The sequence below is a fragment of the Syzygium oleosum genome, unplaced genomic scaffold, assembly GCF_021117445.2.
Source record: "Syzygium oleosum isolate NSW1041296 unplaced genomic scaffold, Sole_v2.1 Sole_v2.07, whole genome shotgun sequence".
NCBI lineage: Eukaryota > Viridiplantae > Streptophyta > Magnoliopsida > Myrtales > Myrtaceae > Syzygium > Syzygium oleosum.
In genome coordinates, this window is record NW_026607491.1 from 6375232 (window position 1) to 6394617 (window position 19386).

A 19386-nucleotide genomic window follows, 5' to 3' on the forward strand; every position below is an offset into this window, starting at 1 on the left:
TATAAAACAATTGAATGAATAAATGCACTATTCTTTCATATCATGACATGACAATGGAAATCATTGACAACATTACAGAATATTATTCACTTAAATGCAAGTGGATGGCATAATAAATTGTGTTGCATGATTATCACAAATTAGTTCATTAATAGACATGTGAAAAACACATATTCGTTATCAACATATCATTTCATCCTGACTCACGGGGCATCTCGCCTCCCAAGGTATCTCGAACACTCTCAGGACATCCCGACACACGGGGCATCTCCATTGCGAGGCATCTCGACTCATGGGCCATACCAACTCCAAGGCATCCCAACTCTAAGGCATCGTCGCCACTAAGATTATAATCACTTAATCACCTCTGCATCAATAACGAAATCAGCATTCATTTCAAGAATCATTATCCGGTACACAACATCTTTTCATGTAAATCACTTCTAAAATACATTTACCTTGCCCTTTCAATGATATGATAAGTAAAAGAAATGACATGTTTACCTCCTTTCATATCTCATACGAGCAATATAACCTATTCAGAAAATCGGCAAATGGGTAATATTGACCATGGGGTATAATCAGCAAGTAGGCATAATCGACAAGTGGGTAGAATCAACAGGTAGGTATAATCAACAAGTGGATATAATTGACAAGTAGGTATAATCCACAAGTGAGTATAATCGGCAAGTGGGTATAACTGAAAAGTGGATATAATCAATAAATGGGTATAATTGACAAGCAAGTACAATCAACACATGGTCAATATCGCTTTCAGGTCTAGTTTCGTCATTTTCACATTTTTCACATCCAACATGCTGCCACACCTCACGGAAATAAATTAAACACATCTTAGACATGTAAGAACTCATCGATGCAAGTCAGGTCATCACAAAATCTCAACACGCCATTATTGAGGCTTGCTCACACTTACCATCAAATTCAAACTAAATTAACAAATATCAACCAACTTAGTCAAGAGTACTAAGTAGATCAATCTAACTTAACCTCTAGCGTACTTACCTGGAATAAAAGGCTTGAGCAAAATAAAAGCTTTAATCACCTTCAAAACAGAATAATCAAGAACAAAGATTAACAACTCTCAACCTTTTAACAAAACTAGTTTAATAAAAGAGAAAATAAAGCCTACAAGTTCACATTGTAAACTCTTGAAAGATAGAATTTTTAAGTTTTGACAACATAAAAATGAAATCTTTACTTTTACTCGAAAAATTGGAAAGTGAAGATAGAAGAGGTAAATGACGAAAGATCTCTTTTTCTTCGCAAGAACAAGTTGAAGTTCCTTTAAAGCTTGAAGGCATAAGAAGATCTATTTATTTGGCCAAAGGGAACTAAATTTAGAAGGCTACTCAAGAGTTACTAAAAGATAAGATCAAATAACCAAGGTTAAAAATACTAGGTGTAAAAGAGAGTGATAAGTGGTCTAACCCAAAAGCTACAAGTGGCTTAATGTGAGAAGCCAAAAGGAGATATTTGATGCATGAATGTGGACTCAAACCTATTAAGAGCACTAATGAGTAAAAGAGGTGTTCAGATAGAAAAGTTACAAGTGGCATAATTATATGGCTCCATCAAATGATATGGCCAAGAGGATGAACTTAGAAGGCCAAGAGTCATCAAGAAATAAGAATGAATAACTAAGGTTAAAAGTAATAAACATTTGGTTGAAATTGTGTGAGAAGTGTTCAGATTGGAAAGTGACCTCAACTATATGATTTTCAAAGTAGATATTTTGTTAAGTTACCAAAATATATAGCAAATTAGTACGTAAACAAGGAAATCAGTGTCCGTTCTAAGCGATGATAAATTAGAAAAAAATATTTTGAACTAATTAAAACGTTCCGCGATAATTACTAAACACTAGGAGAATCATAACTTAATAAATTTCGACCTACCACTTATCCGATACGTAATCTCGGAGCGTATCAATCTCATTAACAACCAATGTGGCGATACAAGTTTTTTCGTCATTCTAAATAATCGACCAAAGAGAAAATATTCATTAATTTAACCCTAATATAATCATTTTTTTCAAAAACTACGGACACAAAAAATATAAGTCGAATCTCCTTACCCAAAAAAAAAATATAAGTCGAACCTTCCTCTACTACAACATTAACAATTCAACTGAAATTTCCACCAGTGACATTTATGGTCTTTAAATTCCTACATATTATTAATTGATGTAGAAATTTTTGGATGTCACATTGAGGGCCGGTGATCCAAACAAAAAAAAAAGAGTTAAGAAAAAATAGAAAAAAGAAAAAACCAACAAAAATATTTTAAGAAATATCCACCTCAGCACCGGCAGTACCACATAGGATAGCCAATATCCATGCCAACAATTTTAGCTAACGTTAGCCAGATGAACTCAATTGGAAAAATGTCAAAAAGGTCGACTAAATTACCATAATGGAAAGGTTTATAATTGAATTGTCACGAGCGCAATAGATTTTGAACTTTTTTGGTAATTTTCCTCAAAAACAAATGATGGAAGGCAAGTGCTGTCAAGACGTGTGAATGGCAAAAGTATCTGCAATGCTCCCGTAGAAAGTGTGTCGATATAACTTCTTTTGATTGGGTGCACTTAAGATCCGTGAAAGTGTTCTATATAATTTCAAAGACGCGTTGAAAGTTGATTCAGTTTTTCTACTTCTTTTACTTTGAATGAAACACAATTGTGCTTCTTTTAACTGATATTGCCTTTGTCTGACAAAAAAAAACTGATATTGTCTTTTGCAACGTGCTTTTCAATTGTTTATATGTACAATCTAGACATTTAATTCGCCCAATTTTATATCGTGGTTCTTTTTTCATATGCATGTTGTTCCGTCATATAGGTGAAACTGTAGCGACACTGCTTATGTGGCAATGACAATTGTCCTATGATACCGATAACATTACATTACCTGAATGAGAGGGTAAGCACAATGCCATTGCCGTTACCGCCACATTCTTTCGAGTTGCGGTTAGGTTTTCCCATTACCCTAATTTCCCTATCATGCACACGTGACGATACTAACTATGATCGCATGTGTACTACGATAGGTCTATAAATAGTCGGCAGTTATTAGAGTTGAAAAGAGAATGAGTAGGATCTAGTTTAAGCCGGTGAGATTTGAAATTTTAGAGATTTTTTTTTACGAGTGATCAACTGGACAGAAATGTCCATTGCTATCGAAATTTTAGAGACTTCCTTTATAAGTGATCAACTAGACAGAAACGTCCATTGTTGTCAGTAAGACCAAGCTTACAGATACGACAGACAGAGGCGATGCGTACATAAAGGCTCAAAGGCACGTTAAAAGGGTTGGTCTAGACGGTTCTCGCCATCCACGGAATCATCGACGAGGCCCAAACCTTCGCGTCGACCGAATAATTGGTGAAGCAAGAAGTGACTATAGTAAAGGTACATTGGTCTGTCGTCTCGTATAAGGCTTGACCCCCACAAGATTCACAACGGAGGAAAGCGAATGGTGGGACAAGCAGAACCCAAGTACTTACGTACCAATCTGTCAGGGAGCTTAGATAGACAGAGAGGTTCGTAGGTCAAAAAGGTCGTGCGTCAGTCTATCATATGCTCCCAAACATAGAAAAAACAAAGATTACGAAAAATTTATACAAGATGCCATGTCAATGCCGTGACGAGACACGTGGAGGACAATTTGTCGGTTCGATACGGCAGTGCAGTGACCGCTCAAATACATACCACGCACTGTTCACATAAATGCACGCTCTCTAATATTGGACGGGCACGAACATGCACACACGCCTGACGAACACCCATCTAATGGCCGGATGATGATCCTGGGGAAAGCTAATGGACAGTCAAAAGTTCGTGTCGCTTGTCGTCCTATGTAAAGGACTTCTGTTTTCATCCCCCTCAATATTTTCTAACGATTTGATGATCGTACAGCAAACTTCCGCTGCAAAATCACGGCGCTTTGAAGGTGAAACCTTCATCGGTTCTCGCTTCCATGTATTCCTCCTCCAAAATTCGTGAGGAGACAATGACATTGATGATGTGAGCTTGCAAAGGTGAAGATTTACGAGTGTTTTGATTCAATCAAGGCGAACAGGTCGATTAGCTTCATCCCGAAAATAATGAAAATCAACGGCATTTACAAAGAGACGAAAATGTTCGTTGATGACCAAAACTCTATTAGGCCCACATCTTCCTTCTCTCCTCCTCCAAACAGGATAAGGATGTAGGCGAACTTGAATTGAACACAGGCTTCAAACATCCAAGTCGGGCATCGCAGAGAGAACGCAAGAGAGAGAGGGGATAAAGACTTAGTTTCGATGACCAACCCCAAAATGAAACCTGCCAGCCTTCCTATCATTAAATGCGTACTCAAGACGCAGTGGCCCCAGAGGTGAATCCACACGGATGCCAAACCCGTATCCATAACCACTTCCGGGCTTCAACCTTGCACCGGCCGGATCACCTAAATAACAAGGCGACTTAGGATTAGTTCTGCCAAAGCTGACCGACATATAAACAACTTAAGGAATTTTGAGCAAAACATTATGTATTTTTATTTTATGGGGAGCTAGGAATAGGAACTTTGTGATGATTTTCACTGGAATTTCATGGAGATCCCGTGATTTAACAAGCATAAATTATTTGTAAATTTTTCAATCAAAGCTCTAGTAGGTAGGGATGTCACATCTTTTTTCGCCACTCGTGTTATATGTGCACGCGCATGTAGGAATGCAACGAGAGAGAGAGGAGAGAGAGTACCAGGGACAGTTGGGCCTGATCCTAGATCACTCCCATAGTCTGCAAAGAGAGCTCCATCAACGGGCCCCAACTGAAGAACAAGAAGACAGAAAACTGATGGTTAGCATACTGATGGCTTCACATCCAGGGCATTAAATAAGTGGGGACAAAATGCGCATGTCCATAGTGCATGCACCAGAGAGAGAGAGGCATTATGCTCTTCTAAACAATATTGCAATCATCAAAGACAGAATATAGCTATTAAACAAAAATTCAGATTCCAGTTATTGTACTTCAAAAGAGAACTTCAGTCCCAAAATAAACCATCGGTCATGGTGAATTATATGCAGGGACATCCCAACAGAACCAAAGTAGTATGCTCTAGTTTATGATTGTATGATAACATCTAGGCGCCTAAACTCATGATTCGAGGTGAAAAGAAACCACCTCAACAGGAACCACAAACGGCTGAACGGAAAGTTAAAGAAAATAGTTGAGTGGGCATGGCAACCCAGATTGAGGCTCAACGAAAGAGGAAACCATTAGCCAAAGAGCAAAATTGCACAATGACAAAAGTCACCCACCATATGGAATGAAACTTCTCCAGAGCCAACAACATAAGATCGGCCAGAGCCAACAGCACCTTCTTCATAGCCTCTGACACTATTTGTTCCACCAATGGCAAACGCTTCATGAGGAGAAAAATTACCAACCACATGCCCACCAGACAAACTACAAATGGAACAAACAATCGATGAGGAAACAATTTTCATCAAATCATAGAAAAAGTACAAAAGATGCTGACAAACAGCAATTTCACACAGTTAAATACCCTCCCAAGTTCAAGGCTTCTTTTACTGTCAAGCCATTTGAAAGTTCCTCAATCGTCTGCATTTTAGTACACAGGGCTATCTAGAGTCTCTTAAAAGATAACCATAAATTGGCATATGATACCTTACAACAAAATGGGCAGGACCAATTTCGATGCCTTTACGAGCACGGGCATTCACTCTGTTAAAGAACAGCCACTCTGGCAAAACAGGAATTCCTTGTTCCATGTTGAATGCAAACTGTTAACATGAAAGGGTTAGAACCCACAAAACAGCCAAAACAGTACATTGAAGAGATGAAATTTGTCTACCATTGAAGACCCACGATCACCAGAACCAGTGTAGACCATCTCAAGTTTGGCCAGTAGACTATCATCATGAGTATTCCCACTGGACAAAGGAAAGGAAGGGAATGTAGAGCGAAAAAAAAAAATTCACCCAAAACGAACAAAATATCCAATCCATAATGTAGAGATACCTTGCAGTAAGAGGGCTACTGAAGAAATCCTTAATAACAGGGTTTCCTTTGTCATCACGAGCACCCGCATGCTGAAAATTTACCCAAAAAGGTAACACACAAGATAAATTTAAAGCAGAAGATAGGGAAGACTGAGGCACAAGACTTCCATAATTTGGCTACAGTACGCATCAGCATAGAAATAGAAGAAAGTTTGGCAGCGTACCAGGAAAATTAGTCCTGCTGTACCGCTCCACTTCGGCCTAATTGGACGACTGAATTCAACACCAGCTGTGACCCGTCCAATTGTTAGGCTACCGCTGTTAGGTTGGTCGTGGACATGTGAACCTGGAGTCCTTGAATTCTGTTGAAATATGTTGCGTTAGGAATCAAGCTCTGACACCACATTAAGATTTCATGATTGCAACAGGGGAAGAGAGATCACAAACCAATACATCTTCACTCAGTTGACTTAATGCAAGGATGAATAATAAGCTCCTTTTATAAAATAAAGCATACGGAGAAAAGCTAACTTACAAGTACCTGAACTCATCTAGTTAACATTAATATCTTAATATACTAAATATTCTTCAAAAACCTCTAGACCAAAAAGCATCTATATAAGTGATAAATCAACCATAGCATAGGCAAGATTTAAAGAGAATTGTATACCATACCTGAACCATGATTGTTCTAGATGTCCGTTTGTCATCTCCTTCAATCCATGGATCCGTGTAGTTTATACGGAATATTGAATCAATTTGTCCCCTCTCTAAGGATATGTTGAGTTTCTGGTTTCTCCCAAAAACATTCCTATGAGAATATGCAAAACTGCAACAGAAGTATGAGCAGGCATGAATTAAAATCATGACCATGCAAAATCTGAAATCATGCAACAGTAAAAGCTTGTTCCTTCATGTACATGTCAGATGATCCTCTATCTTTTCTTCAGAAAAGACCAGGAGATGCATTACGAGTTTGATGAGCATGGTGTTGGTTTGACTTGGGCTAAGGAATACAGATCTCTATGGACTGAAGCAGTTCGCCTTTCAATTGTCAACCTCTGGCTACACCCCAGCTTCATCCAACTTTAAGTACATTTTAATTTACCGAATTGCTTATACGGCATATCCCGAAAGACGTAAAAGCATAAACCACCTACTTTTAGAAGTTTTCATTGCCAAGAGGCATAAGGCAGTACCAAGCCCATGTGATTAAAATCATTCCATCAAGAGCATGCAACCATCAAGTAAATTAAGTAATGATGCATAGGGCAGTCCTCATTTTTACCTTCCAATTAACCCTGACAAGGGTCCACTTGTAATCCTACAATGTAAAATACCATGACGTCAAAAGTTGTATTATAAATGTGTCAAAAATCAATCAAACTAATAAATAAGTAAAAAATATCAATGCATAGGAAATTCCTAGCATAATCTTCATGCAGGCATATGTGTCCTACCCACTTGATATGCCACCACCCGCTGAAAAGCCTCCACTTTTACGCTCAACAACATTCATCACAAGATCAACCTTACCGGTATCTATAAGATAAGAAAATTGTAAGCTTCATCATGTCAATAATTAAAAAAATACACAAAAGCCCAAATACACAGATTAAGAAGAATTTAATTTCTTAATATTTATCAAATATTATAAGAAAATAATGTCAAATAAAAGTATAAGTCAACCAAAAGTAGTACAACAGTATATAACAGGAACTCCTCATTATCCACATGCTTCTAGAGTTAGAACTCCTTAATTCCCGATTCATCCAACAGCTCTATTTCACAAAACGGGATTCTTCACTCAACAACGCATCAGTAGAATAAGATCATCAATCAAAATTATCAGCAACAACCACCAATTTTGCTTTTAAAGTTCAAGCCTGATTCGTGGAAATTACATATTGCATATGTGAACAGTTCATATAAAAGAACTAAGAATTGTATCAGATAGCCGTAAAGGAAGGATGCAGTCTATTAATAACAAAATTTTGGAGCTCATATGGGTGTAGTCATCATTTACCACAATTTACTACTTACCCCAAAAAAATGCCACAATTTGCTGACCAAAAAGAAAATTTACCACCATTTATGCAGCCAGACTTCCCAGTCATACTGAGCGACAGTTTCTAACCATGGTATTCCAAAGAAAAAAACAGAAAAGATGAAATCTACTGCCTATTATAGTTGATCAATTACAGACTATCCAGCTAACATTAGTAACGGCTCACCATGCTAGTATAGTTGGGGAAGGGGGTTTCAATTGCCCGTCTTAAGAAATATGACAAAGATGCAGGGGAAAGAAGTTCATAAAAAAATTAATAAATGCAAAATATTCATTTTACCTCCCACAGGCTGTGGAATAATGCTAACATCTTCCATGATTCCCATAGTTAAAACAGTCTCTACATCTCTCTTCCCTTGGAGCATGCTGTAAACCTGCAAGCATGTTAGTCCCATTTAAAGCTTCTGTGCAAGATCTGCACCTGATATACCAGCCACTATGCCCCCAACCCCACAAAAACAAAAAATTAAGCTTTGACAAAGCTGAAAGAACCCCAGTCTTCTTCAATTTCATTCTCCTCCATCCTCCTTTCTCTCTCTATATTTTTTTTGGGTATAGGACAGAGAAAGTTAAGATCCATCATACCTGTCCCTTCTTGGTTGTGAGTTGTCTAAGTATTGTTTCTGGCTTTGTCTTCCCTGTAGTTGGCTCGCCGCTGAAAATTAAACAAAATGAATGTCTTATCGATTGCTGATAGCCAATTCTACAAAGTACATGCATGCATTTCAACAAAGCCAATAGCAGAGTCTTACGTCTTCCTGTCGAGGAAACGTACTGAGATATTGTTAACCTCAGCTTCTGAAATATGCATCTTTAAATTTCCTCCAGAAAGAATCTCCACATCAGATACCTAAATTAACAATAGGTAGAAACAGACTATTACTCATAGGAAGAAATTAACTGAGAAATTATTTAGAATCCCTGCACAATATAGGGTAAAATACACAATTAACAATGTAACGTGCAAGCGTGACAGCATACCAAGCCAAAGAGACCACGCTCCATGTACCAACCATTGATGGAATTTATCACTTCATCCAATCTCCTGATGTTAACCACTTTTCCTGCACCACTTGACACAAAAATCAAAACAATGTAGACATCATTCGAGTGCAGCTCCATCCAGCAAAATGAAAATAAAGAAAGGGAGACACTATTGTACTCCATCAAACACAGTGTCCTAAGTATAATTGTAGGGAAGATATAATAGAAAACCTACCATATCCATCCCGGAAAGCATCCTCTAAAAATTTTGATGGGAGAACGTTAGCCCCCTCACATACCAACCCGTGGAACTCCTGGTTTTGTTCTACCTTGTGACACAAGACAGAGGTAACAAGGATCACAGCATCAGAAAAGCAAGATACAAGTTCTAGAACGAGCTTTTGTGGTTATTGACACTTTAAATACTGATGAAAGGAACCCAAACTATCCCAACTCTATCTTGTTAGCCACCGAGTGTAACATTTAGCAGGAAGATAGGATTTTGAAACCTAGCCATACTGCTTCATCGTTTCCCAGTCAAGTCACCAGCATCTCATTGCAATATTCCAATTCTATACAGCAACATTCAAGCATAATTCAAAAAGAAAGAACACATTTTTGTCCAAAACATCCGGCATGGACATCAAATTAATTACGACCACCAGCAGATACCCGAACAACAAACTACAAAGAGACAAAGTATCACCTGAAACACCAATCTGATACCGTCCCGAGTGTCAACGGCCACCGGCATGCAAGAGCAAAAGTATCCGCTATCTATGATCCTGTGGACATCCTCCTGAACTTCGCGCACGGTGAGGGCCGAGTTGGGCCTGCAAGCTTTGAGCGCCTGCAACGCCTCCATTTCCAGGTCCTTCCTCTCGAGCTCCTCGCCATCCTTGTTCCTCACCAAAACCTCGCTTATCAACATCCTCTCCTCGTCGTGCCGACTCACCGACTGCCCCTTCCGAGCTTCGAACTCCGACTGAGCCGACTCGACCGGCGGAACCGCCGAGCCGTCCTTGTATCCCGGATCGGGCTGGGCCGCACCGTCCGGCTGGCTCAGCGACAGGGAAGCGGAACACAGCGGAGGCGATCTCCTCGGCCGAGCCAGCGACAGCGACAGCGAGCTCAGGAGCGGCGGCATCGGGCCGAGCCGATGCTCCCGCTCGCGGTGTTCGAAGGACCCGATGAATCGAGAGAGCAGGTGAGCTGCTCTAGCGAGTGGTGACGTCGGGTCATGGGAGGTACAAGGGAGATCCGACAGCGACGGAGGCGGCGACAGGCGGCGGATTTTGATGGACGACGAGGTGACGCGGACGCCGTCGTTGCGAGGCATGTCTCCGCGCCGGCGACAGATGACGGTGGACCCGAAAATGGCGGTGAGACGGAAACCTCCGTCGATTCTAGGGTTTTAGGAACGGCGGAGAAGATGAAGAAGGCGAAGCTAATGCCGTCGCTGAAGCCGAACTGGGACTGGCGAGTGGAGTGACGGACTCGGACTCGGGCTCGGGCTCGGGCTCGGGCTCGGGGCTGCCAATTCGATACCGGGGATGAAACGGGTCGGATATTCATTCGGGTGGTGTTCGGAGAGCCCGGCCTATTGGACCGATTTCTGAGGCAGAGCCCAGGAGTTGTGATCTAACGGTGACAGTGTAGCTTTGTTGATGGGCCTAGACAGAGATTTGCCAGGGCCCATGGCAATGTTAGTTGGCCTGCTCAAGGCACACCGAATCAAAAAACAAATGGTTTGATAGTTGCACTTGTGCTTCGAGCGCGCATGATAAACATTTTGTTTTTCTATTTTTCTATTCTCAAAAACAGGTTTGGAATAAAAATTCGTTTGGTAACGCAATTTCATTTTTCTATTTTCGGGATAAATTTTTATACTAGAAATAGGTTTGAAGCATAAATAAAAATAAAAACTCTACTCCCACTCACATTCCAACCCCCTCCCCCTCCTCCACCTCCCTTGACCTCCTTGAGCGCCACCTCGCCGTGAAGATCTTCTGGCAGGTCGACGAGGAGACCCGCTCCCTTCTCATCGCCTTGGCCGACGACGTTGCCATCAAGTGCAACTACATCTATTTCTCCGAGGTCCAATTCATCATTGTAGTCAACCTCAAGACGATCGACAACCTATGGGATCGCCACAACAGTGACTAATTTGGATACAACATCCATGAAAAGGCTGTGGGACAAGGCCAAGAGGGACTTCACAAGGTTCTTTATCAAGGTCAGGTGGATGATGAAGTTGGACATAGTGGTTGAGCAGTACAATTACAGGTCATTCCCAACTGAGTTTATGTGGGAGCTAAATAAGGACACTCCTAAGGTCGCTTGGCACTCACCAATGCCCTAAGAGGGAGTCAGTTGCTCAACAGCATCCTCATTCACCCTACTTTCGCTGACATGAACGATGAAGAAGAAAGAAGAAGAGGCACAAGACCATGATGATTCATCAATCGAGAATAGCGGGTTGTTGAAGGTGTTGAAGGATAAGAATGCCTCCTCAAAGCCACTACCCAAAAGGGTTTTCAAATTAAACTACAATAGAATCGTTCAACTATAGGCATTCTTCATTAAAGAATCTCATTGAGAGATCATTTGCAGCATTAAAGAATCGCTTCTTCATTTTGAGACAACAATTCGAAAGCAAGCACATATTGTAATCACATGTTGTACTATTCACAATTACATTTGTGATTAAGACAGGAGTGATAAAAACTTTTCTCTGTACAATACATCAACCGAGAGAATATAAATTTTATGTTGTTATCAAACAAATTTCTATTACATTTCTATTTCGAGAATAGAAATTTTGTGTCATTATCAAACGCATACACTCATCCAAGGAATAAAAATATAATAATTTATTAAAAATTGTTCCCTGAAACATAATAATTATCATTCGCGCTGTTAATGACTAATCTAGTGCTGGGAATGAGAACCCTATCTGATACTAAGACTCAAGCACTAAGAAAGGCACACTCTTTTAGTTTTTGTTCTGTGATGTGATGATAGATATCACATTACCTATTATATAAGGGTGGGCAACGAAACAAATAGTTTTTTTCCACTACGAGACTATTTCTTATAACCAAACCTACTGCTTGAACTAGTACATTTTCTAGTACCAGCACAGGGAAACCTGTACTTCAAACTAGTTCCTACTTCCTGGCTAAAGCCCTAATATCCCGTTACTGTACAGAAGCGGAAACGAGAAAAGAAATGCAGGATTTAGATACTATACTAAAGAGACTCTAGTTCGAGACTCGAAACTATCAACCATGAAATCCTTATTAAAGCTCAGGACGTAACTAGAACGTAGCACAAAACGACGGATATGTATAGTGACCGAATCGGATCAATAGGAGCTTGATTGTAGGGGATGCCGGGTGGGTCAAAAGCTACGAATTCTCTCTATCCAGTTGCAGCTATTGTTTGCGAAGCACCCTCCCGAAGTTCTGGGAAAGCCATCCTTCTAGGGACCTCTTTTCTCTACCAACTTATGATGCTAGGTTAAAAAGCCACTAAACATATCTTCATCATATCTATCAACAAATCCATTTCTTTTCCTTTTCCTATTCTTTTTTTTTTGTGTGTGAATTTGCTTTTCAAATCTTGTTTAGGTTCAAGATCGCGTTACTCGAACACAATATTAAATACAATTTTTTTATATGCCCGAATAGTTTTACCTTTAGAATACACATTAATTTTTATAGAAAAAACCAAAAAAAAAAACCCAAATTATGTCCACTATGTCATATTTATTCTAAAAGTTTTTCGACAGAAAAAATTTCAAACTATACTTACAGCGACACATAAAACCTCAAACGTGTTTTTATGTGACATATTTGCCCTCCATCAAGATTTTTTCAAATAAATTTTCGATATTGTAAATCCATGTTTCTAACCGCACCGAATAATTCCTCATTTTTAAGAAGTCTTCAACCCCTTGTTAGCTAGACCAATCAAACAGGTGGATCGGGTCGAAAAATTGTCTGACTCAAATTGACCTATTCCATGCAATACAAATATAGTAACTTATACTCAACCCGACCAATATTTTTAAAACATTAAAATATATTTAACCCGATCTAGAAAAATTCATACCCAAATTGAGGTGCGAGCACAAAGCAAGCGAGTGCGAGATTGAATGAAAATCGAGAGAGAGTGAAGAAAGAGTCTTAATAGTGAGTTGGGTCTAAGTAATTTGTAAACCTATTTAATACCTATATTATTTTGAGCTTCACCGTTCTAAACTCATTTATGACCCATTTACTAAATATAACTAACTCGCATAACAACTTAGTCCATTAAACATGGGTGAAGAAATGGATTTATAATCTATTTTGATAGGTCTACCAGTGGCCTATATAATTCATGACCGCAGGGTTCTAATTAGGGACTTCTCGCTTATCGCCAAAGATAAGAAGTCCGAGCACTCAACTATCATGCCAACCTTTCGGGAAAAAAAAAAAACCTACTGTGCTGACCCATGAGATTGATAGAGTGGTGTGAGTTCAACTAGAATCAATGTGATTAGACGTCCTTCCAAGAGACTCGTTGACTGTATATAGCACTGGAACCAATGACATTTTGAGTGGGCTAATGGGGACCCTTTTGTGAAGTGGGAATCACTGACAATCCACACACCTAACAAATCATTGCATATAATCTTCTAAAATGACAACTATGTGATCATACGTATGGATTGCATTTGGGCATCTCGAGTGCTCATCCCAAGTGGAAACTTTAAGTAGTCGGGATTTTTTTATGGTTGGACATGATTGTAAACGGGAAAAAAGCGCTACCGAGCATATATCGTCTTGTTGAAAAACGACATGTCTTTTGTCGTACGCAAAAGAGGAATGCGGTGATGAATATATCTCATTGTATATTCGGTAATTCTCAAACGGAAAAAAGAATTCGTCGTTCAATCTTATCCTATTCACGATGTTTCATCTGAATAATTACTTGAATTGCCGTGACTTAAGCGGCCCCGTGGAATAGCAAAACGGGTCCTCGGAATGGGTTATGGCATGCCCTTGTTCTCTTGCGGTCTCCTCCTCCGTGTTTTTTGGACATGTTGAACCTTTTGGACCACAACATGATGGTGGTCACAGCCATCTCTCTCTCTCTCTCTAGAGTTTTCGTGAATGTACTTCCGAGCGAGTAAGGCCAACTCGGGGAGAAATTCCAAAAGCTGCATGGCTAAGGGAACGCTGCTTCAACCAGCCCGTGACATATATACACCTATGTCATTGACATATCTCACAAACGTGGATGCCCCCAAGGTGGAACAGATAGGGGGCCCATCATCTTCGCAGTCCATGTTCCATTATTTATGGACTTATTGGCGCCCCTTTGCACTAAATGATAAAAGGACAAGGTCAATAAATAAAGTTTGTTTGTATGGGTAAAGGCCACATGTTCAGAGTGAAAAGCTGCAAGCACTATAAAAATAGTGAACTTTTAACGTGGGATAGGACCAGCCAGGCGTGGCTGGAGGAGCAGGAGATTCTCTGGAACAATGATGAATTCTAGCAAGACAAGCTCCCTCGATCGTGGGAATTTATGGAAAGCAAAATGGGTCTAATGACATGTCTGCCAAAAAAAAAAAAGGGTCTAATGATACTGCTAATTTGGGTAATTCCATAAAGGTACATCATTTTGACAAAAAAAAAGAAGAAGAAAGGTATATCATCAGGTAGTGCTAGCCCTCCCGGCTCTGAATGGCTTTTTAATTATTGTTATTTTTGTTGGTTTTTCTTTTTGTTGTTTTGCAATTAATATCGATATGATTCGAATATTTATTTTCGAGATATTTTAAAACGGACTGGTATTGATCAAATCGTAGTGGTTTTGAGAATCAATCAGCAAAAAATCATAAATCGGTATATATATGACAAATTTGCTTCAAACCAATTTTTTATCACGAAAAATCCCAAACTGGTATATTTGTAATAAATTTATCTTAAACTAATTTTTTGACTAACGAAAACCCCAAACTGGTACATTTATGATAAATTTACCCCCCGTTAAGTTGGATCAATATCGCGAAAAATCACAAACTGGTATACCTATTACAAACAAAGGGTAAAACCTCAAACTGGTACACCCGTCAAATTGTCACATGTCATCCAACTTAGAAATTTGACAGTAAAATTTAATAAAAACTACTGGAAGGTAAAATTATCACAGGTGTATTAATTTTGGGTTTTTTGTGGTCAAGAGATTAGTTTGGGATAAATTTGTTACGGGTATACCAATTTAAGGTTGTTCGTGGTATTAACCCAATAAATTATTATGTTGAAATATTGTAGATTGAAAAAATCGTAATTTATGATAATCAAGATAATGGTCATATAATCTTGAAGGTATTGTCTTCGAAATTCGAATACAAAGATAGTTGTTAAATTCTCCCTCGTATCCTTAGCTATTTCAACAATTTAAAATCACATATCTATAAACTAACAAATCTTTACATAATATTTTAGTTTTTACTAGATTAAATTTTATCACTTTCTCGACACTTGGGTAGCAAATGATAACCATTCTGTTCCAGAATGAGTTCCTGAAATAGAAATAAAATTTCTATTTCTGGTTTCAGGATGAGTTTCTGAGAAAAGAAACCCGTTTGATAACGACAAAAAATTTCTATATCTGAAACAGAAACCCGTTTGATAACATCACAAAATTTCTATTTCCGGAAACAAAAACCGTTTGATAAACAACACAAAATTCTATTTCCAGGAACAAAAATCCATTTTTTTAGAAATGGAATAAAAATAATTAGAAAATCCAAAAAATTCCTAAAAATCTCAAAAAAATTCAAAAAATCCAAAAAAATTGAAAAATTCTAGAAAAATTCATCACAATTTCCAAAAAATAAAAAAATTCAGATTTCGGGAAAATAGGAAATTTGTTTAATTTTTTCAAAAAAAATCAAAAAATAAAAAATTTCAAAACTTCATAGAATGGGTTAAAATACTTGTGGCCACCCACTTTTAGTGAAATTTAAATTTTTTTAGGTGCCAAAAAAAATCAAAAAATTCAAAACTTCACAGAATAGTTTAGAATACATGTGGCACAGTTTGAGTGAAATTTAAATTTTTAAGGTGCCCAAAAAAATTCAAAAACTCAAAAATTTCAAAACTTCATGAGAATAGCTTAGAATACCAGCACCACTTTGAGTGAAATTTTAATTTTTTGAGGTGAAAAAAAAAGCAAAAAATTAAAAATTTCAAAACTTCACATAATGACTTAGAATATCTGTGGCCACCCACTTTGCGTGAAATTTAAATTTTTTTAGGTGCCGAAAAAAAAATAAAAACATAAAAAAATCAAAAATTTTAAAACTTCACAGAATGACTTCGAATGCCTCTAGCCACCCATTTTGAGTGAAATTTAATTTTTTTTAGGTGCCCAAATGGTATTTTTGATTTTTTTGATTTTTTAATTTTTTTTCGGCACCTAAAGAAAATTAAATTTCACTCAAAGTGGATGGCCACATGTATTCTAAGCCATTCTGTGAAGTTTTGAAATTTTTGATTTTTTTTTTCTTTTTTTCGGCACCTAAAAAAAATAAAATTTCATTCAAAGTTGGTGGCCACAGGTATTCTAAGCCATTTTGTGAAGTTTTGAAATTTTTGCTTTTTTGCTTATTTTTATTTTTTTCGGCACCTAAAAAAAATTAAATTTCGCTCAAAGTGGGTGTCCACAAGTATTCTAAGCAATTATATGAAGTTTTTTATTTTTTATGTTTTTATTTTTTTCGACACCTAAAAAAATTTAAATTTCGCTCAAAGTGGATGGCCACAGGTATTCTAAGCTATTCTGTCAAGTTTTAAAATTTTTGATTTTTTGGATTTTTTTTTATTTTTTTAGGCACCTAAAAAAAAAATTTCGCTCAAAGTGGGTGGCCATAGGTGTTTTAAGCCATTCTGTGAAGTTTTGAAATTTTTGCTTTTTTTCTTATTTTAATTTTTTTTGGCATCTAAAAAAAATTAAATTTCTCTCAAAGTGGGTGGCCACAAGTATTCTAAGCCATTCTGTGAAGTTTTGAAATTTTTTATTTTTTATATTTTTTTCGGCAACTAAAAAAATTTAAATTTCGCTCAAAGTGGATGGCCACAAGTATTCTAAGCCATTCTGTGAAGTTTTGAAATTTTTTATTTTTTGCTTTTTTTAATTTTTTTCGGCACCTAAAAAAAATTAAATTTCGCTCAAATTGGGTGGCCACAGGTATTCTAAGACATTCTGTGAAGTTTTTAAATTTTTTATTTTATTTATTTTTTTTGGCATCTAAAAAAATTAAATTTCGCTCAAAGTGGGTGACCATAGGTATTCTAAGCCATTTTGTGAATTATTTTTATTTTTTTATTTTTTTTGGCACCTAACAAAATTTAAATTTCACTCAAAGTGGGTAGCCACAGATTCTAAACCATTCTATGAAGTTTTGAAATTTTTGATTTTTTGCTTTTTTTTCTCACCTCAAAGATCGTGACTTCCAGATGAACATGTGTTTTGAAAAAAGAGTTTTCTCAGAAATGATTCTCATTTTTTGTCTAGAAATAGAAAACCTACTTTTTTTTTGTTCTGATTTCTGGTTCAGAATCGGTTCTGGAACAAAAAGTTGTTCCAGAAATAGAAAAATGGAATTGCGTTACCAAACGGGTTTCTGGTCCAAAGCTATTTCTGGGAACAGAAACCAGTTCTGGACAGAACCAGAATGGTTATCATGCGCTACCTTGACGTGCGAGAATATGTTTCGAATTTAAGGCCTGTAAAACTAACCGATCCAAGTAGGTTGCCTCATTTGTGTTCCAGTTTGAGTAGGTTTTTAAATATTAGGAAAAATTTAAGGCCTGTAAATATTAGGAAAAATTTCATTTTGGTACCCAAAGTGAAAGCATTTTCTCAATTTAATACCTAAAGTGGACATAGTCTCAATTTGGTACCCAAAGTGCCCATTCAGTCTCAATTTGGTACCTGAGTTCGCCGGGCGGTCAAATGCTCACCGTAGCCGGCAAGAAATTTACTGTTCTAGCTACCGGAACAGTATTTTTTTTAAAACTTTTTTATTTTTTTTTATTTTTCCTTTTTCTGTTTTTTTTCTTTTCCTTTTCCTTTTCTTTTTTTTTCCTTCTTCCCTCCGCCGCCCATAGCCGTGGCCGGCAGATGTCGCCGGCGTTGGCCCTCGCCGGATTTAGCGAGGGTCACCGTCGCCGGCGTCGGGCGAGGGTCGCCCGACGCCGGCGAGGGCCGATGCCGGCGACCTCCGCCAAGCTGCCGTCAATCGTCACCCTCCTCAAGTCCTGCAAGAACTCCGCCCACATCCACCAGCTGCACGCCCAGATCATCGTCATGGGGCTCGAGCAGGACTAGTTCATGGCTTCCCACTTCGTCTGCCTCTCCTACTCCCTCTCTTCTCTCGCCTACCGCTCTCGCTTCTTCGGTTGCATCCTCGACCCTCGCCAGGGTCGGCCCTCGCCCGACGCAGGCGAGGGCGACCCTCGCTAGATCCGGCAAGGGTCGGCCCTCGCCTGACGCCGGCGACCTCCGCCGGCCACGGCTATAGCCGGCGGAGGGAAGAAGGAAAAAAAAGAAAAGGAAAAGGAAAAGAAAAAAAACGAAAAAGGAAAAAGAAAAAGAAATAAAAATTTTAAAAAATCTTGTTCCGTAGCGAACAAGTAAATTTCTTTGCCGGCGATGAGCATTTGACCGGCCGGCGAACTCAGGTACCAAATTGAGACTGAATGGGCACTTTGGGTACCAAATTGAGACTGAATTGGCACTTTAGGTACCAATTTGAGACTATATCCACTTTGGGTACCAAATTGAGAAAAGGTCCCCACTTTAAGTACCAAAATGAAATTTTCCCTAAATATTATGTACAGAAGAGATGGAATTCTATTCAATTACTACGTACTACAAACACAGAAGAGATGTGATTTTGCTTCGAGCGTAATTTATGGTTGATTAACGTTCACTGTAAACTATGTAGTCTCTGGATTCTTAGTGAATTTCTTGGCGGCTGATTTTTGCCCGTGGAGCAGATATAGATAATCGAACCGAATCATCCGATGCCCTTGTCGTTGTTCATTATTTTCTCCGGTGATTTCTTCTTCTAGTGTTTGATTTGAATTGTAAAATCCGTCAGTTTCCGCGTTATTCACAGCACGACGTGTGAATATAAGTTCGTTTCGTCCCTTTATAAATAAATTTAAAAATCAATCACGGTGATTTGACCACCACCCTTTTATTTAATAGCTGTAGATTAATCAAAGCTGTGG

The 19386-nt window shown here is 38.3% G+C and overlaps 1 protein-coding gene and 1 pseudogene across 1 annotated transcript; one reads left to right on the forward strand and one right to left on the reverse strand.

Annotated features, from left to right (window-relative positions):
* Positions 1-4076: 4076 nt before the first annotated feature.
* On the reverse strand, positions 4077-10570 carry LOC115676212 (outer envelope protein 80, chloroplastic). The gene is made up of 16 exons (XM_030599097.2): positions 9792-10570; positions 9321-9414; positions 9083-9165; positions 8854-8951; positions 8687-8756; positions 8382-8475; positions 7494-7575; positions 7322-7357; positions 6709-6862; positions 6258-6395; positions 6053-6123; positions 5886-5964; positions 5699-5814; positions 5329-5476; positions 4766-4835; positions 4077-4469 (listed from the first exon to the last, which is right to left on the reverse strand). The coding sequence occupies exons 1-16, from the start codon at positions 10422-10424 to the stop codon at positions 4315-4317; spliced, it is 2121 nt and encodes a 706-aa protein (XP_030454957.1). The 5' UTR covers positions 10425-10570; the 3' UTR covers positions 4077-4314.
* A 212-nt stretch (positions 10571-10782) lies between these two features.
* Positions 10783-11657, forward strand: LOC130138634 (tetrapyrrole-binding protein, chloroplastic-like; annotated as a pseudogene).
* The last annotated feature ends 7729 nt before the right edge of the window (positions 11658-19386 follow it).